This window comes from Mauremys reevesii, linkage group 5 (genome assembly GCF_016161935.1).
Source record: "Mauremys reevesii isolate NIE-2019 linkage group 5, ASM1616193v1, whole genome shotgun sequence".
Lineage (NCBI taxonomy): Eukaryota > Metazoa > Chordata > Testudines > Geoemydidae > Mauremys > Mauremys reevesii.
The window spans coordinates 84,048,466-84,068,615 of record NC_052627.1 but is presented as its reverse complement, the minus strand read 5'-3'; the positions used below and the strand labels follow the sequence as shown (position 1 = coordinate 84,068,615).

General features: G+C 44.5%; 1 protein-coding gene and 1 long non-coding RNA gene across 4 annotated transcripts in view; one reads left to right on the top strand and one right to left on the bottom strand.

Moving 5' to 3' along the window:
- Positions 1–16,382, bottom strand: part of MTMR7 (myotubularin related protein 7) — a 69,122-nt gene extending 52,740 nt beyond the window's left edge. For 2 of the 3 annotated variants that reach the window (XM_039539212.1, XM_039539214.1), the window contains exon 1: positions 16,245–16,382. In XM_039539212.1, the coding sequence (XP_039395146.1) occupies positions 16,245–16,268 (24 nt within the window). In that variant the 5' untranslated portion in view covers positions 16,269–16,382. Of the gene's footprint in view, positions 1–2,759; positions 2,853–16,244 lie in introns of those variants that run through there. The other variant, XM_039539213.1, reaches the window with a different exon arrangement.
- LOC120405575 lies at positions 9,765–16,255 on the top strand. The gene is made up of 4 exons (XR_005598691.1): positions 9,765–9,866; positions 12,580–12,667; positions 14,639–14,699; positions 16,117–16,255. It is a non-coding gene; the product is annotated as an uncharacterized LOC120405575 (long non-coding RNA).
- Positions 16,383–20,150: the final 3,768 nt, after the last annotated feature.

Below are 20,150 nucleotides of genomic sequence, written 5' to 3'. Positions count from 1 at the left end.
CAGAGAATAAACATGACAAATGACCTCTGGACAAGGTTGTTGGGAGGTCATTCAAGAAAAAGATGTCATATTAGGAAAAGCGTGGGCCAAATCCTTATTCAGGAACTACTCCCATTAACTTCAATGGGACTTTTATCTAAGTAAGTAAGGACTCCAAAGGCATGACTTTACAAGATTTTTTTTTTAAGTTAGCATGCCAGGAGGCCCTTAAAAATATCTCTAAAACTATTAGTGTACCCTAATATGTTTTCACATTTGATACAGATATTTTTGGATAAGTACTGAAAGCAGGATTTGTATTTAAATGTTTCTTTAGTCTGGTGCCTAACTAAATATTACAGATGGCAGAATGAAAGCACTTCCAACCATGAGATAACTTGTTTTAATATGAATAGGGCAGGGGTTTGTTACTGTGTCACCATAAGATTGAGCCACTGGGATTAGTTCTATTTTTCATGTCCTTTATAACATCATACAAAAAAGCATTTTCAGCTAAAATAACGTGAGCTAGATTTTTATTTCAAGTATAGAGCTGTGAAAGCTGTGCCGAAGCTTTGAGAAGCATTGTGCCTCAGAGATACCTCTCAGTCACCATTGCTCCCCTGCTTTCTCCTTGCCCCTGGGCGCAGTAAATGTTTGCATACGGCAGTGACATTTGTCTACCTGTTTCAGTGCCATAGGCTAACAGTCTCACCTCAGAAATGTCAAATACAATGAAAGTTAAAATTACAGCAGGCAAAACCACCCCAATGGACCCCACTCTCTCACAAACCAATTTGTGCGAGTTTTTCCAGTTTGTTAACTAAACCTTAACTACAGGGACCTACTATCACCGAATCCACAGCAGCTGCTGCGGTCTGTAGCCATGAGAGCAACAGGCATCAAAATAAAGTACCACAGCTAACTGCCAAACTGAAAAAAATATACCTACAACAGACCACCACCAAAGACCCCTTTAATGCTCTCTTCATTTTTTTAACACCATTAAAGAAAGACAAGCCACAAAGCCATGACTGAGTTAATAAAATCTGAAGATGTTACATGTCAGGTATTGAGAGTTCTGGTAGCTAATGGCAACCAGAAAATGTCCTGGCTAAGGCCAAAACTTGAGGACCTGACTTAGTTTTTACTAAGGTAAAATTCCATTGCCTTCAGTGGAGTTTGCCTAAATATGGTCTAAATAAAAACTGAGTTTAGGCCCACAGCATTTGTCCTTAATTGTAAAAAAATAGAGCTTATTATTGTGGCTCATCAGGAGTTAGCAAAATAAAATGAGACTATGGGAGGATCTCAATCACCAGGCCTCGTGGAAGGTCTGAAGCCATGACTGAGAGACTGAATTCTGAAAGCTCCTCTACAAAGGACATGTCTATCTGTTTAGGTTCTTCTATGCCCCGCTCCCCAACACTATAGCATCAGAGCAACTCGCGTGAGTAAAAATGACAACAACGATATCTCAATCCCTCTTCCCAATGAGGATTTTATCATAAGAAAGCCTTGATGAAGATGTAGTTTTTGCAAGTCTGGGTCTGACTCAGGAAGGGGAGCAGCAGAAAGCCATAAAAAAAGCAAAGATGAATGATGATCCAGACTATTTAGAACATATGCTGCATAAGTGTCAATGGAGGAAGAAATATGGAAACCTGGAGCCACTGGGGCTGAACAGCCAGTTGGGGGCCACATGCTGCTTCCCTTACTCACCCATATAGTCTCACTGGCTTCAGTAGGATTACATGTGAGAGTACGGCAAGCAGGAATTGTCTTTTAGGATCCAGCCCTCCTTCATGTGAAATCAATGGCAAAACTCCCATTGACTTCAATATTGCCAGCACGCAGCTACAGTAATGAAAGTTACAGGAAAGAGCTTGTACAGCCAAGAGGCTGAGACTAGCAGTAAAAGTGGAGCACAGCTGGTACAATTTGAATCCAAGAGGAATATCTGAGTTTTGACTCCAACCATCTATATACTTATATAGGCATGCATAACCATCCCTTACTGTCAATCTCCAAGGGCAGCCACACTTCTTTGCTGTCACATACCTGGAACGGCAGTGTGTACAAGGGGGAAGTTAGCTGTCTCTAGGGCTCAAACCCACAGGCAGCATAGAGCAGCAAACAGTTCAGGGGCTCAGGCCCTTAAGCAGGGCAGGGGTGGAGCACCCAGAAAATAGTCTAGGACAGTGCTTCTCATAGCTTGTCCGCCGCTTTTTCAGGGAAAGCCCCTGGCGGTCCGGGCCAGTTTGTTTACCTACCGCATCCGCAGGTTCGGCCGATCGCAGCTCCCACTGGCCGCAGTTTGCTTCTCCAAGCCAATGGGGGTTGCGGGAAGCGGCACGGGCCGAGGGATGTGCTGGCCGTGGCTTCCCACCACCCCCATTGCCCTGGAGCGGCGAACCGCAGCCAGTGGGAGCCACAATCGTCTGAACCTGCGGACACAGCAGGTAAACAAATCGGACCGGACCACCAGGGGCTTTCCCTGAACAAGCTGCGGACCAGCTTTGAGAAGCACTGGTCTAGGGCACTCACCCAAGGGGTGCCCATGGAGCCCAGGCCTCCTGAGCTAAGGAGAGGGAGTACTGCCACTCCAGGGGTGGGAACACAGGCCTACCCACTCCACCACATCCCAGCCCAGGGTCCTAACAGTGGCAGAGTGGTCTGCCACTGGGTCAGCGGGGAATCCACCTGCTCTCCAGCAGCACCACAGCCAGACAGTAGTCTGGTTCCCCTGGGCTGCTTCCTACACTCCTCCTCGGATGTACCTTCATCCAAGGGTCATCCTCCATCTCTCCAGGGTACACTGCAAGCAGCAGAAGTCTTCTGTGGGCTCCTGCATCAGCAGTGGGGAGAACACATCCATCTCCTTTGGCAGCTGCTTCCCACCTGAGCTACAGGGCCCACCTTTTATACTTCCTGTTCCTGGCCCGCTCCTCTGCTTACGGCATGGAGACCGTGGCCTTCCTAGTTCTGCTCACCAAGGAGCATCTGGCTGTCCCTCACTGTCAATCTCCAAGGGCAGCCATGCCTCTTTGCTACACTTTGCATCGATCTTGAAAACAAAAAAGCCTATGAAATGTAGAACAGTTACAACCAATGGTTTTGTAGCACGAAGTGCTAATACCAAGACAGTATAATATAGTGTCATCAAACACAATATACATTGTTACACTTCTACCCAGGTTTGGAATAAGAACGCAGGAAAACTGATTTGTGAACGGATGTTGCCATTCAATGTGCTTTTCTACCAAACATTTCACAAGTCATGAAGCCTGACCCATGTTACCATGTTCTTCCTTACATGTTCTTAACTGAAAAGACTGCTCCTAACTTCTTGAAAGCTAGGTGCAGTAGAATAATAGATGGTCTGAAATAGAAGTAGTTTGAAGGGTGTAAACATCAAAGGAAAGAGAGGAGTTGCTAGCATGGTCAAGAGGATATAAGTAGATATAATAAAATAAAATTAAGACAAAGACATCTTAGGATGAATATCAGAAAAAGGGAAAGCTTCCTAAGGGTAAACTTAATTAGACTAAAGGGCCATCATCTGAGAAAAGTGGTAGAAATCTCATTAATTGAAATAGTAAAACTGGAAAAGAAAAAGCACTGAAAAATATACTGTAGAGAACAACTGGTACATTGGCAGGAGAATGAACTAGCAGAACTAATAGATCCTTCTCTTCTCTAATTGTTATTATGATCTGAAGGACAGATGGGATGTCATGTTCATCTTACCACATATAACTCAGGAGTGATCACATGGTGGATAGCACAGAACTCACTTCCTGTGCCATTTTACAGTTTCACACAACCCAGAGGTCCCCAAACTATGAGGAACATAGAGAGGAACTTTGGGGGGCACGGCGTGGCCCAGGCCAGCCCCCATGGGAGGCAGGGAGGGAGCACCACCCAGCCCCACTTCCAGCTCTGCTCCAGCCCTGCCCCCAGCCCCAGTTCCTGGCCCCACACTCAGCCCCACTCGCAGCCTTGGCCCCTGGCCACAGCCCAGCCGCGGCTCCACCCCCGACCCCAGCCCCACCCCCATCCTCAACCCTTTGCCGCAATTCCGTTTCCAGCCTCAGCCCTACTCCTGGTCTCAGAGACCACCCCCAGCTGCGGCCCGTCTCAGCTCCCTTACCCCTGTCCGCATCCTCCACCTGACCCCAGGAACCATGGCCACACTCCTGGCCCCAGTTCTGGGAGTGGGGAGGGGGCATGGACAAGGGTAAGGGGGGTATGTGACCCTGAAAAGTTTGGGGACCACTGACATAACCCAATGATACAATGTGAATATTTTAACAAGGGGTTCCCACAAGATTTCTCACCCTTAGCCTGCGATAAACCTCATATACTAGGAATGTGTGTGCCCATAGGAAAGGGGTGGGTGGGAGGAAGGAAGAGAAGGATTAGGGACTCTATTAATTTAGCGTCTCGTTTAGACAAAAATCCTTTCATGTAGCTATAACCATGAAAAGAAGCAACCCCTCTTGCCAGTCAAACTTATTGCACTTACTCAAAACGTTTGTATTTTGTTCCTAAAAAATATACAGAGAATTCTGACATCATAGCACAATGATCACCAGGAGTGGGGAGGGAAGACCTTGTATGAAACCAAGAAGTATCCTTTCCCAGGGAAAATTATTTTTTAAATACCTACCATTTGTAGTAAGCTGCTCCATTACACATGCAAAAATATGTGTGCGTCAACAGTGTATTGTAGTAGAGCCTCAGAGATAAGAGATTTCTGTCAGGAATAGGTGAGCAGTGTCCAGAGAGAGGTTAACTCTGGCACAGTGGTTTTCAACCTGTGGTCCATGGACACCTGGGGGTCCGCCAACTATGTCTCAGATTTCCAAAGGGGTCTGCACCTCCATTTGAACTTTTGTAGGAGTCTGCAAATGAAAAAAGGTTGAAAACCACTGCTCTAGTGGACTCAGGGAAATCATCCTAATCCTCCCTTCAGTTTGTTAGCAGAATTTTAACAAGAGGTTCCCCATAAATACTCTCCAGAACATCAGTCACAAACAAACATGCAGTGTTCCAGTCTAGTTTATAAAGAGATTGTGCTGCAGTCAAGCTGCTTAATAAGATCAGTTTCATATTTTAAATGGAATTTAAACTTTGGATGCAGAGGCATCAACACAGTCTGTAAATTGAAAGATGGTGGCTATACCATACACTTTATACTGCTTAATTCAGATATCTCATGCCTCCCTGAGTAAGATTAACATTGAAAATATACAAGATTGGCATAGAAAATCTGGGGATAGTCTGCCAATTTCATGACAGTAAGAAAAATATTTACATTATGGTAGATTTATTAAATCATTCATTGCAAGAATTGTAGCAATGTAATATGAATAGAGACAAGATCTAAGAAAAATAATAGCTAGAAATATAAAAATATAAAAAGGCCTAAACTTTCTTTTTTTCCTTTTCAATTAATACAATGAGTCAGTGACATGGATCTCACAAGGGAGCAAGTTCCTCCAAGCTTGGACATTGTGAGAAAAACATGATATTTAAACAGAATAGCAAAAAAAAAAAAAAAAAAGCATCCAAAACTGAAGAGCCCTGCTGTTAGACACAAACTTTCAATTGTTGTATAAAAATAAAAGCCACCAATGAAAATAGGATTAAAAAATGTCTGAAGGATATAAAACATTAAAGTCAATGGAAGTCTTCTACTGACTTAACCAGGGTTTGGATCAAGCTCATGAACTCCCATGCTTCAGGACATAAATTAAAAAGAAATGTCATATAGGCAGGTGATTCCAGAGACTGCGGGTATTGGACTAGATCAGAGGTGGACAAACTACGGCCTGTGGGCCACATCCGGCCCATGGGACCCTCCTGCCTGGCCCCTGAGCTCCTGGCCTGGGAGGCTCGCCCCCGTCTCCTCCCCCGCTGGTCTCCCTCCTCCGCAGCCTCAGCTCACTGCACTGCCACCGGCACAATGCTCTGGACGGCGGGGCTACAAGCTCCTGGGGCAGCGCAGCTGCAGAGCCCAGCCTGACCCAGTGCTCTGTGGCTGGCTCCAGCCAGGCACGGCTGTAGCACCGCCAGCCACCAGTGCTCCAAGCAGCACGGTAAGGGGGTAGTGGATGGGGGGTTGGATAGAGGACAGGGGAGTTTGGGATGGTGGTCAGGGGGCGGGGGTCTGATTGGGGTCGGGGCAGTCAGAGAGCGGGGAACAGGGGTTGAATGGGGGCAGCAGTCCCGGGGTGGGTAGTCAGGAAGGAGGGGTGGCTGGATGGGGTGGCGGGGGCAGTCAGGGGCAGGGGTTCTGGGGCAGTCAGGAGAAGGGGTGGATGGATGGGCAGGAGTCCTAGGGGGGCAGTCAGGAATGAGAGGAGGGGTTGGATGAGGTGGCAGGGGGCAGTCAGGGGTGGGGGTTCCGGGAGCAGTCAGGGGACAGAGAGAAGGGATGGTTGGATGGGGCAGGGGTCCCGGGGGGGGACTCAGGAAGGAGAGGAGGGGTTGGATGGGGCGGTGCAGGGCAGTCAGGGGCAGGGGTTTCGGGGGGGGGGTCAGAGGACAGGGAGTGGGAGGGTGAATGGGGTAGGGATCCCAGGGGGGCCATCAGGGAAGAGGGGGATTTGGATGGGCCACGAGTCCAGGGTGGCCGTCAGGGGGCCAGAAGCAGGGAGGGGGGGGGGGGCGGGCCACGCCCCCCTCCCCTAACTGGCCCGCTATACAATTTCCAAAACCCGATGCGTCCCTCGGGCCAAAAAGTTTGCCCGCCCCTGGACTAGATACACTGCTGGTCTGATTTGGTATGACAATTCCTGTATAATGCATTTGAATAATTGATTCACTTAACACAAGTATGAACAACAAATGATCAGCTGAGCCACATGATTCTAGATAGACAGCAGTTTGGACATAGCCAGTAAATGCTGATCAGCAATGAAGTTATGGAACTTCCACAAGTTCCTGAGGAGGTTGTGAAGGGTAGGAATATAACAGGGTTTAAAAGAGAACTAAATTCATGGAGGTTAAGTCCATTAATGGCTATTAGCCAGGATGGGTAAGGAATGGTGTCCCTAGCCTCTGTCTGTCAGAGGGTGATGATGGACAGCAGGAGAGAGATCACTTGATCGTTACCTGTTAGGTTCACTCCCTCTTGGGCACCTGGCATTGGCCACTGTCAGTAGACAGGATACTGGGCTGGATGGACCTTTGGTCTGACCCAGTATGGCCGTTCTTATGTTCTTATGTATAGAGTAATCAACTGCATTCACCAGATTTTTAGTTTTAATGACTGATAAACCAGCGTAGATTTTTCAAATGTTTAATAAATTATATCAGCAGGTCTTAACAACTTAATCAAGTCTGCATGTGAAACAACAGGCCAGAATCAAAGATCTTACTCAAATTCTGTATTACAGACACAGAAGTACTGTAATATGCAATGTGAAAAGGCTCAAAAGTGGCAAGATGAGTGGGCATGCCAAAAACAGTTTTCTGTTTCTTTTATAATGGGAGATTAGCATACATCCATTTAGAGATGTGACTCAGACTAAAGGAGATGGGAAGACAGAGATCTAAAACAATAATGAAAACCAGAGAAGTAGATTAGTGTAATGAGAAGGTAAAGACATAAGGGGAAGAGGTGCTTATAAAGCATAGAGCCCAAATATCCACCAAAAAGGAAATCACAAGGAAAAAACAGTACTGCAAACTACCTGGGGGAGAAAAAAAATCAGAGAGGTAAAATTTAAACCAAAACTGGACACCAACGTTCCAATCCTTCCCAAGTAAAATCAAGCCAGTTTTGCCATTGACTCTAATAGGGACAGGATTTGGTGCCAAATGAACAACATCATTTACATACCAGTATTTCATGTACTAATATGTCAAATACTGTCAGCAGAACCAAAAATATCAAGAGAAATGACAACCCACTTGATTTAGACTTGTCAAGGTCTTTACAGACCACATAGCAGTTTCTGTTGAGTGACCTACTCTGAGCTCAGATGAAAAAAAGAGAGAGGTATGTTAGGAACTGATCCTAGGCAACAATTTTCAGATAAAATTTTGAAATTCCAACAATTCTGAGACAAAAGAAAACAAGACATATGATCTGATTTACACCAATTTTACACCAGTATAACTTCATTGGGCCTGTAATTTCACCCTTGTACTACATTCCAGTTTGGCATAGGGAAGGGAGGAGGGCATTTGGGGCTTTATGACACCTCTGTGCCTCCCCCTTGTGGGAGCTACACGAGGTTGGTTTAGCCCTTGGGGCAAGCTGGAGCAGCCCTGAGGCCTGCCCTAACTTGTGCCCAATTCCAGCAACCATGTATTGCTAGGGGTTAAGGGACACTCTGACCATGTCTTCTCCAACTCCCTGAACATCTCTTATGCCTGGGGCTTCTGTGAGGGAGGATGGTGTAGCGCCTGAGAAGCTGTCTCTACAACTACTAAAGAGCTCCCTCAATATTGGCGGAATTTCTCCAGCCGGCACTTACAGCCATATTATGACTCCGCTACACTGGCATAAGGAACTGTGAGGCACGGATGAATGAGTCCCATGGACTTTAATGGAGTTAATCCTGATTTACACTGTCTTAAGTGAGCTTGGAATCAGCCCCATAGGCCAGAAATTGTGAATTACAGAAGGCTATGAATGAATGACACATTTTATAAACAGGAACAATGAATGCATATTGAAATTCTGACAGAACACAGGATGTATGCAATAAATTAACTCTACTGTTAAGAGGATCAGCCATAACCTGTGGAACTTGAGGATGGAGAGCAGACAGAGGGGAGTCATTTAAACTAACACTAACAGAGGACACTGAAACAAAAATACTAAATAAACTAAATAAACACGGGGGGAAGGAATTAAATATCACAGATGGTGAACACCGAAGAGGAAAAACAGTTTTCATAAGATTGCCACAATTTTATGATGAAATATTATGAGAATAGCTGTTCTTGTAAGAGTTAGGCTACATCCAAACTAGTACTAGTAAACAAGCCCCTTCAGCACTCTAATTCAACCCAGAACCAAAATTTTAGGACTAGGTACAGATCTGGGGGTTCAAATCCAACCCTTTGTCCCCAAATATTCCCAATGGTTCAGATGTGAAGTTCAAGTTTTTGTCCATCTCTAGAAAATATATGTTTGAAGTGTCTGATCACAATGATTTCCAGTGCATTACATTTTAAATGTCATTAGCAGCCAGATTCTGATTCATTGTCAAGGTCAAAGGGCACAAAACCTAAGTAAATGGAATCTTTTAAAAGATCTAATTGTGGCCTAAAAATAGGAGTTTTATCTGTAAGAAAAACTCAATAATGCACTGTCACAAAATCATGACGTCAAGGCCGTGTTCAGTTAAGTGAGGGAGTGAGTATAAAATCCATTATTTCAAATATAAGTCAAATACAGTCATCATATTCAAAATAGAAGAAAAAGGCTAAACAAAATTTAAACTAAAATCTTCTGAACTCAGTAAAAGACCAAACAGTGGTTACCAAATCTGAAAGCACCAGTACTTGCTGAATTCTTTTACATGCCTACAGAACAGAATGGTAAATAATGACCACCACAGTGCCTGGAAAGCAAACAAAAATCTTGGCACTCAAAGGAGGTCACAGTACTGTACGGTCACCCCGCTCCTGTCAGAAAGGGGTTAAAAGCAGCCAAGGGAGGCTGGTTGGGTAGTCAGCCACAGGTGTGGTTGCACCCAATTAGGGCACAGCTGGGCATGATAAAAGGGCAGGTTGAGAGAGTAGGAGAAACTCTTGCTCCAGCTGGGGAGCAGAGAGGACCAGGCTGCCTGGGAGAGCAAGCAGGGTACCTGAGACAGAGCAGGGCTGGGGAAGGGCAGGCAGAGCTGAGGAGCCCTGGCCTGGTGAGTCCCTGGGCTGAGGTCTTACTAAAGGCCAGGGGAGGTATAGGGCTGCAAGGAGGCAGCTGGGGCTCAAAAGGCAGCAGGTCCAATCCCCTTGCCAGTGATGAGTGGCCATTACAGACTGCAGTTTTCCCCTGAGAGAAGGGGCTAGATGAGGAATGGCAGTAGCCACTGAGGCAAGGTGTGCATAGGGGGTTGGGGTTCCCCTGGGAGGGGAACCCAGAGTGTGGGGGCACTGTTGTGGAGCAGCACCCCCAGGTAAGGAGCACCGGGGTCTGGCAGGGACATGGGGCCAGAGGTGGTGGAGACAATGGGGCAAGTAACAGGGCGAGACACCAGCCCATAGAGGGTGCTCCAGGGCTATGTGAGCTAATTCCTGGACTGACCAGCAGGAGATGCCACGGTGGTGAGTCTGCACTGTGTTACAAATACCTGATGCAGTCTTAAGTAAATGACCCAAAGCCTCAATTGGGAGCAAGGGCCAAGCAAGCTCCATCATCGCTATGCCTCTACATAGCAGAGTGAGAAAAAGAATAGCTAATTTTAGACGAGGTTGTCCTTGAAGTGGAGGAGTCCTCCAATCCAATTCTTTTGAGACATAAAGGTCATGGAAAAAACACAGATTTGTTGCCAAGCATTCAAAAGTGAAGTCATGGGGTAGTATTCAGTAGCAGTGAAACCGGTCATATGTTATAATTTGGTCACATAATCATTAAATAGCTCCACAAAAGAAAAACTTGCTGATATTCCAAGTTCTACATGCACAAGTGGTTTATCCAAAAAAAAAAAAAAAAAAAGGCACATGCTTTTTTGCAAGTAAAAGAGCAGAAGTCAGAAGTTGTTTTCACTTTCACCTACTTGAATCTTGTAATCAGTTTAGGTAATATGTTCTACACATTAGAACTGGAATGTTGGCAAGTCAACAGGGATGATTCAAGTATGAGCTTCTGCTCCCATTAGGGAACATAGTCTTGTGATCATAAGAGGAAAGTGGAAGTCTGTACTCCTGGATTCTGTTCCTGGCTCTACCATTGACGCACATGGGACATTGGGCAAATCACCTACATTCTGTGTGCCCTATATGTAATTATGTAATAATATTTGTATCCTGCCAGAGGAAGTGTTAAAAAGCTTTAATAAACCACACTGAGTTCCTCAGAAGAAAAGTAGGCTAAGCACTATCTAAATACACAGTATTATTATTTTTACTGGTTGAAAACAATTAAAAATTCATTTAAAACTAAAGGAAACAATACTCATACAAATTTTCTGTCTGACTACTTAAAATTATCTTTGGAGTGTAATATGGCAGGCAAGAATATTGTCATATAAGCAAATACTATGGTATCTATATCTTAAATCAGGGGTTCTCAACCTTTTTCTTTCTGATGCCCCCCCCAAAATGCTATAACAATGCCACAGCCCTCCTGTGCCACAGCTTTTTTTCTGCATATCCAGTAGCTTACAAGCTATATTAGATTGATAGTTATACAGTTAAATACACGCAATATATAAGAGAACGATAAAATAGGTACAAAAATAAAAAAAAATATTATTTTTGTTTTACTTACTTAGTGTGAAACTTGTTACCGGGTGGCCCACTAAGGTGAGTCAAGGGTGAAAGTAACGATCCCTCCGCGAGCCTCGCTGCCCAGGGCTGAAACCAGAGCCCTAACCCCGCCGCACAGGGCTCAAGCCAAAGCTCGAGCCCCACCAGGCTGAAGCCAAAGTCTGAGCCTCACCAAGCAAGGCTGAAGCCAAAGCCCGAACCCCGCTGCCCAGGGCTGAAGCCCGATTTATTTTGGTGGACCCCATGAAATCTCCTTGCTGTGGACCCCCGGTTGAGAACCACTGTCTTAAATAATTACTGAGATATAGACTATCAAAACAGATCTTTTTATAACTGCATAAAAATTGAAGCACTAGAGCAACCTTAACCATCAAAGTGCTATGTTAACAAGAGATACTGAGCCAAATGCATCCCTGGAATAACTCCACTGAAGACAACAGAATTACACCAGGGATCAATCTGGTATATTCATTATGATAACATTGCAGTTCAGAAGGCCTGCTGCCAATACACAGTGAAAGATGAACATTACAAGATGTGGCTAAACAAAATGTAATATTTCACTAGCAACAGTGAATGAAATTTTCATTTGAAGCCAATGTATCTTTTGGGCTCTTTTTCTCTTAACATGTCTATGGACAGAAACATTTCTATATAGATTAACAAAGCGTATTTTTAGTCTGTGCATGAACATAGCTTATTAATTTTTGAAGACTGTTGTGGATTGCTAGTTTCACTTAGTGAAAATTTCAGTTTTTGGCAGCTTCTCTAAAGTTCCTTTCTGTCAGATCCATATTAATGGCAGAAAGTGATTTACTGTGATTTTTTGCTTCTAAAAAAGACAGTCCTTTTTTTCATTGTATGCACAGCACTGCTTAACAATGGGTGATTGTTAGCTGCTGCTAAATTTGGTCACATTAGACCCCTCTTGCATAGGAAGGCATTTACAGTATGAAGAGGTCCACCATCCTTACCGTAGTATAATACATATGCAGCCTTACATAATTACTTACTGGGAAATTCAATGGATTATGTGTAATTAATTATTACAGTATGTGTTATTAGAAATATGTGCATTGGTTTATGTGTAACTGGAAATGGAATGCTTTATGTTCAAGGTCTCCATATCTTCTTTTAATGTAGAATGACTCTATTGCCGTTACTGGACCTGATTCTGATTGGTGCTGAGGACCTACAACACCCTTTGAAATACAAGGCCGGATCTTAACAGGTTTGTAGAAAACATAGCTTTCAAGCTGTCCTCGCGCACTAGAATCAGAATGTTTCAGTGGCAAGAATTCATGTTCCTAAACAGTGCTAATGGCAGTAATCACCATCCACTCCCACACCAGCTACAATTTTTGAAAGAGAATGGCTCCCAAAGAGATTAAGGAATGCAAAAGAGAGAGTAGTGAACTAAAGCAGTGTGGTCTAGTGGCTAGCACATCAGCATAGGCATCAAGAGATCTCTTTTCTATTCCCGCCTTTTCCATTGAGCTGCTCTATGACCTTGGGCAAGTTACTTTACCTCTTTGTGTGTCAGTTTCTCTTCCCACACTTGTTGGTCTTATTTACTTAGGCTGTAAGCTCGTTGGGGCAGGGACTATCCCTCACTATACATTTGTACAGTGCCAAACCCAATAGAGTCCTGATCTTGATTGAGGCATGTAGGTGCTATTATAATACATGTTGTAAATAATAATAATAATATGTCTCTTTCTTATCACTAATTGCAGGAAAAGCTGTACATTCATGTATACCATTTCCAAATACCACTGGTACATAATCCTTAAATTCCTTGCATCTTTTTCTCTTGGCCACAGAGTATTTAAATTACTCAGTCAGCCCCTATGATTAAAAAATGCTTAATGGAACAAGTCACAAATTGCAGTATATTGGGAACTGATAAACTGGCTGAAGTCAACTGTGACAAAAATGGGCTTCTCTACTTGATTTGAATACTGTCCAAAAGGTACTGTGCTTGGAGCACACCTTCAGAATTATGGTGAAATTTAGAAATGGAAGGACCCTGATCAATGCAGCCATAGTTTAATGCCTCAACTTCTAAAAGGATGATTCTTAAGGAGATTTCAGATTAAAAAGGTGGATCTAACTAAATCATTAGCACTCGTTGAAAAGTCGGAAATTTTCATGAACTTTTGGTGGAAAATTTGTCTCCCTTTTTTGCTACATAATTTCAAAATCTGATTTTTTTTTCAAACAGCTCTATAAATTATAGTTCAGAGACTTACTATATTTCATACACTATTCCTAAAATATGTATATATTTTACACAATATATTTCTGAGGGAGGACGTGACAGTTATTAAGTAGTAGACTGTAGAACAGTAGATTGGCTAGTCTCTCTTTTTGTGAAATAATTATAGATTATTAAAAATAGTAAATAGAAATGAACAGTTGCATGCCACGATATACAAAGCCATATGTATAACACTTTTGGTTTATCTTGGAGTTTTATACTGGCACCCATCAAAGTAGCATCTAAGTGCCTTCTTCATAAAAACAATAGCACTAATTGGTGGGGGGGGATAACTCAATGGTTTGAGCATTGGCCTGCTAAACCCAGGGTTGTGAGTTCAATCCTTGAGGGGGGCCACTTAGGGATCTACAGCAAAAATCAGTAGTTGGTCCTGCTAGTGAAGGCAGGGGGCTGGACTTGATGACTTTTCAGGGTCCCTTCCAGTTCTATGAGATAGGTATATCTCCATACGTTATTTTTTTTTTATTTTTTTATTATTATAAGTCCCTAGTAGATTTCAAGGAATCTCAGCACTTCTCCCTTTTCAGGGTAAAAATTCTCTTTGGGTAGGGATTTTCTTTTGAATTTTTAGATTTTATTAATTTCCTGGGACATTTGTTTTGAGGGGTTGGTTAGGGTTCTTTGGGTGTAAGTGGGTGTCAGTATTATGAGATACAGTCACAGAACAAGCCAGTTACTTGATTGAGGGTGGATTTGGAATGGGGGAATCCATTTCAGAGGAACACTGACAGCACAGTGAGGATATCTTTTACCTGCACACTATTCTCTTTTATTTCCTTTAAAGTTGCTGGGGTTGAAAGGGGTCTGCTTTATACTAAATTCCAGGTGGTAAAAAACAAAGACAAAATCAATGCAACATGGTTATTTTTCTGGTAATTTCTTTTTTAACATTGGACCCAAAGATTTTTGTTTTGTTACCAGGCGGTTCAGCTAACTGCTGATAACAGTGATATTTCAGTGGTATCTGGGAGTAACTGGTCAGGTGAGTTATTTCAAAAGTTATTTCATATTTAGTATCTTGTTTTCTCATCAACTGTTATTATTATGATTACAAAGGATTTTGTAACAACACTAATGTTCTAAATAAACATATTAATTCTAAATGTCTCGTATTATATCAGATATATAACTTCTTTCATTATTACTGATACACAATGTAAGGGGCTGGCTGGGAGACAAGGACCGAATGCCATCCAATTTTGAATAGAGTATTAAATGCAAAAGAAACATTGGGAGTCCCAAGTCACTGGCACTACAGTCCTTAATGTTATCTGATATACAATATATTTTCTTTTATTGTGGAAACAATTTGAAAGCCTGCTTCTGGAAAAGCCAATGAGCCAAATCTCATTGCCTTAATGGCAGCTGGATCAGGCCCTTTATCTAAAGTGAAACACAAATATTTATTTTAGTTTAGGTTTTTGTTCTTATCTGTCAAATTTTCAATTTTTACCCATGCACACTTTCACTGTGTGATGGACAGAAGAAGATCTACGCACACTATTCTCAATGGGTGTTTCCTTCCATAGTAGAACAGACCCCCAAAACAGGTATTCTTCCTCTATCCAGGAAGGCAGCAAAATCCTAAGAAATAAGAAGGCCTCTTCTGATGCAGAAAACCACTCTATTTTCACAATATATTCACTGTGCAGCAACTACAGGCCTAGTAATCTTGGTTCAGCAGCAAGAGGCCCTGATCTTGAATTTATGTTACCATGATGGCTAACAATAATGAACCAGGAATATACACAAACCAGATAAAAACAACAGTGTTGAATCACAGATTTAGGGTTATAAACACAAAATGTTTTAGCCAAAGTAAAAAATAAATAAATAAACTAGCATTTATTCCTCTCAATTAAATATGTTACTTGTAGCTACAATTTAAATTTTTGCTTCAGATTGAGTTTTCTGTTATACTGAATTTTGGTATGCTGAAATCACATTTCCTTCTGTTTAGAGAAAGACTATAGTTTTGTTAACAAATATAGACCTCCTATCTGCACAACTATATAAATATACTGATTAGACTAGGCACATTCCAGATGCCAAAATCTAAATAAAATCTCAGCCATGATAATACAATAAAAGTAAAGGAATATGAAAAGGAGATAAGCTTGGGAGTTCTTACTTCTGGTAAGCAAAAGCAGCCATGGATGGGGTCTCCATTAGCAACAACGGCTGAGCCAGGGTAACTAAGCAGTCCCATACATTTCAATCAACTTTACAGAGCAATGCTTTCCATGTTTTAGAATATTTTGCCTAATTTAATAGGAAGTTGTCTAAAAGGTTAAGCAGATAGATAGGTTGATATTCATCCCTGATATCTGCAGGGCTTTATTTTTTTTAATTTTTTTTTAATAATTAGAGATGAACTAATCTCTTTCCATACGAACCAGAAAAAAAACATCAACACACAAGAGACATCTTTTTCCTGATGGCTTCTCCTGAGCTAAGCACTGAAGCCTCGTCATCACTCATCACTGCAGCCATCCAACCTCCTCCGCTTTGCCTCCCCGGTACCAACCTTGGGCATTCGGATGTGCTCCATGGCGTCCAGGAAGCTCCCAGATGAGTCTCATGCACCTTCCACAATGAACAGGGATGGATTCATAGGGATCTACAGTCTGTATATCAGATTTTTATTTTCCTGGGCGGGAGGGGGGAATGGGGGGGGATACATTGTACCTCTGTTTCGATGCTTGCAGGTCAGTCATTGGCTCCACCCCCAAGGGCAGCTGCCATGATTCCCCTCCCCCAGCTTAGATGCAGCCTGAGCCCGCACAGGCGGCAAGGAAACGCAGTCAGCACGGCCCTAAAGACTGACAGGTTCAGGCTTGCCTTTTACCTAGTGCCGCCCCAGAGGTGCTGGAGTAGTGCCAATGAATGCATCTCTCTCTAATTTTGCATCCAGTTGCAAATGCTGCCATTAGCTGCCATCACTATTTACTCCAGTCTTTACAAAGCATCCCCTCATCCTAGGTCCTGGAGAAGGAAAATGTGCCAGGTGAGAGGGGGACTCTGCCGGAATTGCATCCCCTCTTCTGTGCTCATCCGCTGGTCCCGAGTGAGCGATTTCCGGACGCTGCGGTCGCTGGCCTTGCCGCATCCCCTGACCCCGAGGGCCGGGAGCTGGAGTTTGTGATAGCTGACAGACAGCCCTGTCGGAAATCGCATCCTCAGCTTTGCGCCGGGGATACAACGCCTGACACAATCGCTGTCCTGCGTCAGACAGTGCCCCACCCGTTCCTTGCCCCGGGGTGCAGGCAGGGACCAAAGAGAACCACCATTGCCTCCCCCAGCCTGTCCTTTGCTGCTGGCCGGGGAGCAAAGCGGAGAGAAACCGCGGTCTCGGGAACTGCCGCCCTTCTCTGAACAAAGAGGGGATGGGGAAACTGTAGCCACTATTCAGCTCTACCTGCTGCCCCGTCAGTATCACAGAGAGATTGGCCTGAACCAGCCAGGGGAGTCACTTTCATCCGCTTGGAGAATCGTTGGTGACTCTGTCCCAAATGGGGGTTCCCGGTTGAGGGCTGGAGGCGCACGTGGCTGGGGGAGACGCACGCACACGAACGCGAAAAAGCGCAAAAGGACAGGGGTGTGGCGCGATGCCTGCGCTGTGTCAGTCTGCTGCTACCCTCCCCTTGCCCCGGTTTCGTGTCACTTCTCTGCTTTCAGCTGAGTGTATATGGGGCAAAAAGCGTGTGCGTGAGCACTGATTATATTGCAGGGTATTCTTTTAAACACCTAAACCGTAGCTGGAAGGAAGCATTTAGCCCTGGGGAGAGATGGGGCCCGCATGAGAGTAACTGGATCAGTCCCTAGTGGGCAGCTGTTTACAGCTTTCCTGATAGAGCACCGCTGCATTGTGTAGGCATCAGGCTGGACTGGGACTTTAGTGCCACCGTTATGTCTACAGACTACAGGGCACTATGGAGCGCCAGCCCCTCTCCCTTATTTTTGCAACGCTCACCAGGGGTGAAAGTAGTTTAAAGAACTTACCTGTACACCGGAGTCCTGAGTGGGGCATGGCCTCAACCGGCAGAGACGGGGCCTCAACCGGCAGAGACGGGGCCTCAACTGGCAGAGGAGGGGCCTTTCAAGATTTAAAGGCCCTGGAGCTCCGGCTGTGGCTGGGAGCCCCAAGACCTTTAAATCACCCTGGTGCTACCAGCTGCAGAAGCGGTTGGGAGCCCCGGGGCTCAGGGGTGAATTAAAGGGCCCAGGGCTCCCGCCACCATGGAGCTCCGGGCCCTTTAAATCACTGCAGAAGCCCTGCCACTGCTATCCCGGGCAGCAGGGCTCAGGCTAGGGCTGGGATAGTGGCTGCAGGGCTCTGGGGGCAATTTAAAGGGCCCAGGGCTCCAGCCGCTGCGGGGAGCTCCAGGCCCTTTAAAACCCCACTGGAGCTCCAGCAGCTGGGCTCAGGCTGTACTTTAAAGGGCCCGGGGCTCCCCGCAGGGGCCAGAGCCCCGGGACCTTTAAATCTGCGCCTGAGCCTGGCTGCTGGAGCTCTGGTGGAGATTTAAAGGGCCCGGGGCTCCAGCCACTGCGGAGAGCCCCGGGTCCTTTAAATCCCCACCAGAGTCCGGCTGCCAGGGCCCTGGGGCTCCAGCAGCTGGGCTCGGACAGGGATTTAAAGGGCCTGGGGCTCCTGCCACTGCGGGGAGCCTTGAGCCCTTTAAATCGCCACCAGAGCCCTGTCACCACTGGGGTAGCAGCGGTAGGGCTCTGGCAGCAATTTAAAGGGCCAGAGGCTCCGGCTGCTGCAGGGAGCCCCGAGCCCTTTAAAGCACTGCCAGAGCTCTGGCAGCTGGGCTCGGGCGGTGCTTTTAAGGGCCCATACCGGCTTACTTTCACCTCTGACTCTCACCCTTTCTCGCCCCCATTTTTGCACACTCTTCCCCGTTTCTGCAGCTGCTTCAGCAGATGTTACTTACTGGGCATGTTCGGATGGCTTAAGCATGCTCCCTAATGGGGGATGAGAATCTATCCTGAAACTGGCCAGGGCTGTGCCTGCATGGGGATTGCTGCACTCTCCTGCAGACCCTGCAGGAAAGCCCTGGTTGGAGGTCCGGATATGTGTTTGTGTGTGCTCCCCTGCATAAATCTTAACTTCATGGAGGAGTTCTATATCTCTGTGCAGGACCTGAACTCCTCTGTTTTGAGACACCACTAGCCATCATCAGCTAATCGGTTGGGAGATTTTAATGTTTCATTTCCCAGTATCTAATTTTGATCTGGAATGAGGGCCAGGGACACACTGCCTTGCTTGAAAATACATTAAATGGGATCCATAAACTTGCTTGCATTTACTAGGTTTTGAATCTCACAAAAATTTAACTAGTGGCACTTTTGTCTTTCTTCTGATCGTTTTGGCACAGACAACTGCTAAGAATTATCCAGTCATTAAATGTTTTGTTTGTAGTTACAACTAATACGGTTCACTGCTTATGTTATCATTTGGCAGTCATTGCTGTCAGTACAATAGGGAAAATTGAAAGAGAACATCATCATTTTGGAGTAAGAAAGATACTTCCAATTTACAGTGACCTGTCACCATAGGTGCACCCCGGCTTGAAGTGCTTTCCATTATTTACAGTGTTTACAGTTTGGTTCAATGGCTTTCAGCACCCCCACTATAAAAATTGTTCTAGCACCCCTGCCTGTCACCACTGATATCATCATTGGGTACATTTTGTGCCAACTCAACCTAGTCCTTCTCCCACTCCAATCAATAGCAAAGCTACCAGACTTAAATGGGTACATGACTGGTACCTTCATCTCCACTTCAGATTCCTAAGTGGGTGCTAAGACAAGAATGTGTACACAGTATTGTTTATTTACCAACCTTTGAATATGCTGCAAGAATTTTCTACTGTTTTGAACTGATTAAATCATTCACAGATAACTCCACCTAGAAACGACACTAGAAACAGTGTTTAAATAAAAGTTATGACAACTGCACTTGTCATAGAAAGCTGTGGTAAGCTCTGCTTTTATTTTATTTTTTAATTTTCTTTTAAATTTTTCATGTGTATTTAGTGCTCATGAAATGTGCCATTTTGACAACCCTGGAGAGTTAAATCCTTTGTTTATCCATATAAGAGGTACCGCACAGGCAATGAAATAAACTCTCCTCCAATGCACCTCAACTCTGACCTAGAGGGACTATCTTCAGGGGTGACAGGAAAGTTCACTTTTCATGCCCATTCAATGCTTGAGCTATCTGCTGCAACCTCCAACTAAGTTGTCAATTAACACCAAGCATAACAGTGATTATAACTTTTTGTCATGTGGATACCTGTCCATTGAGAACTAGATTGGGACCACTAAACTTATTCATATAGTCCCCCAAATAGTCATTAGAACAAGACAGCTTTCAGGCCCCAGTATCAGCAAAGCATTTTAGCACGTTTAACTTAAAGAACAT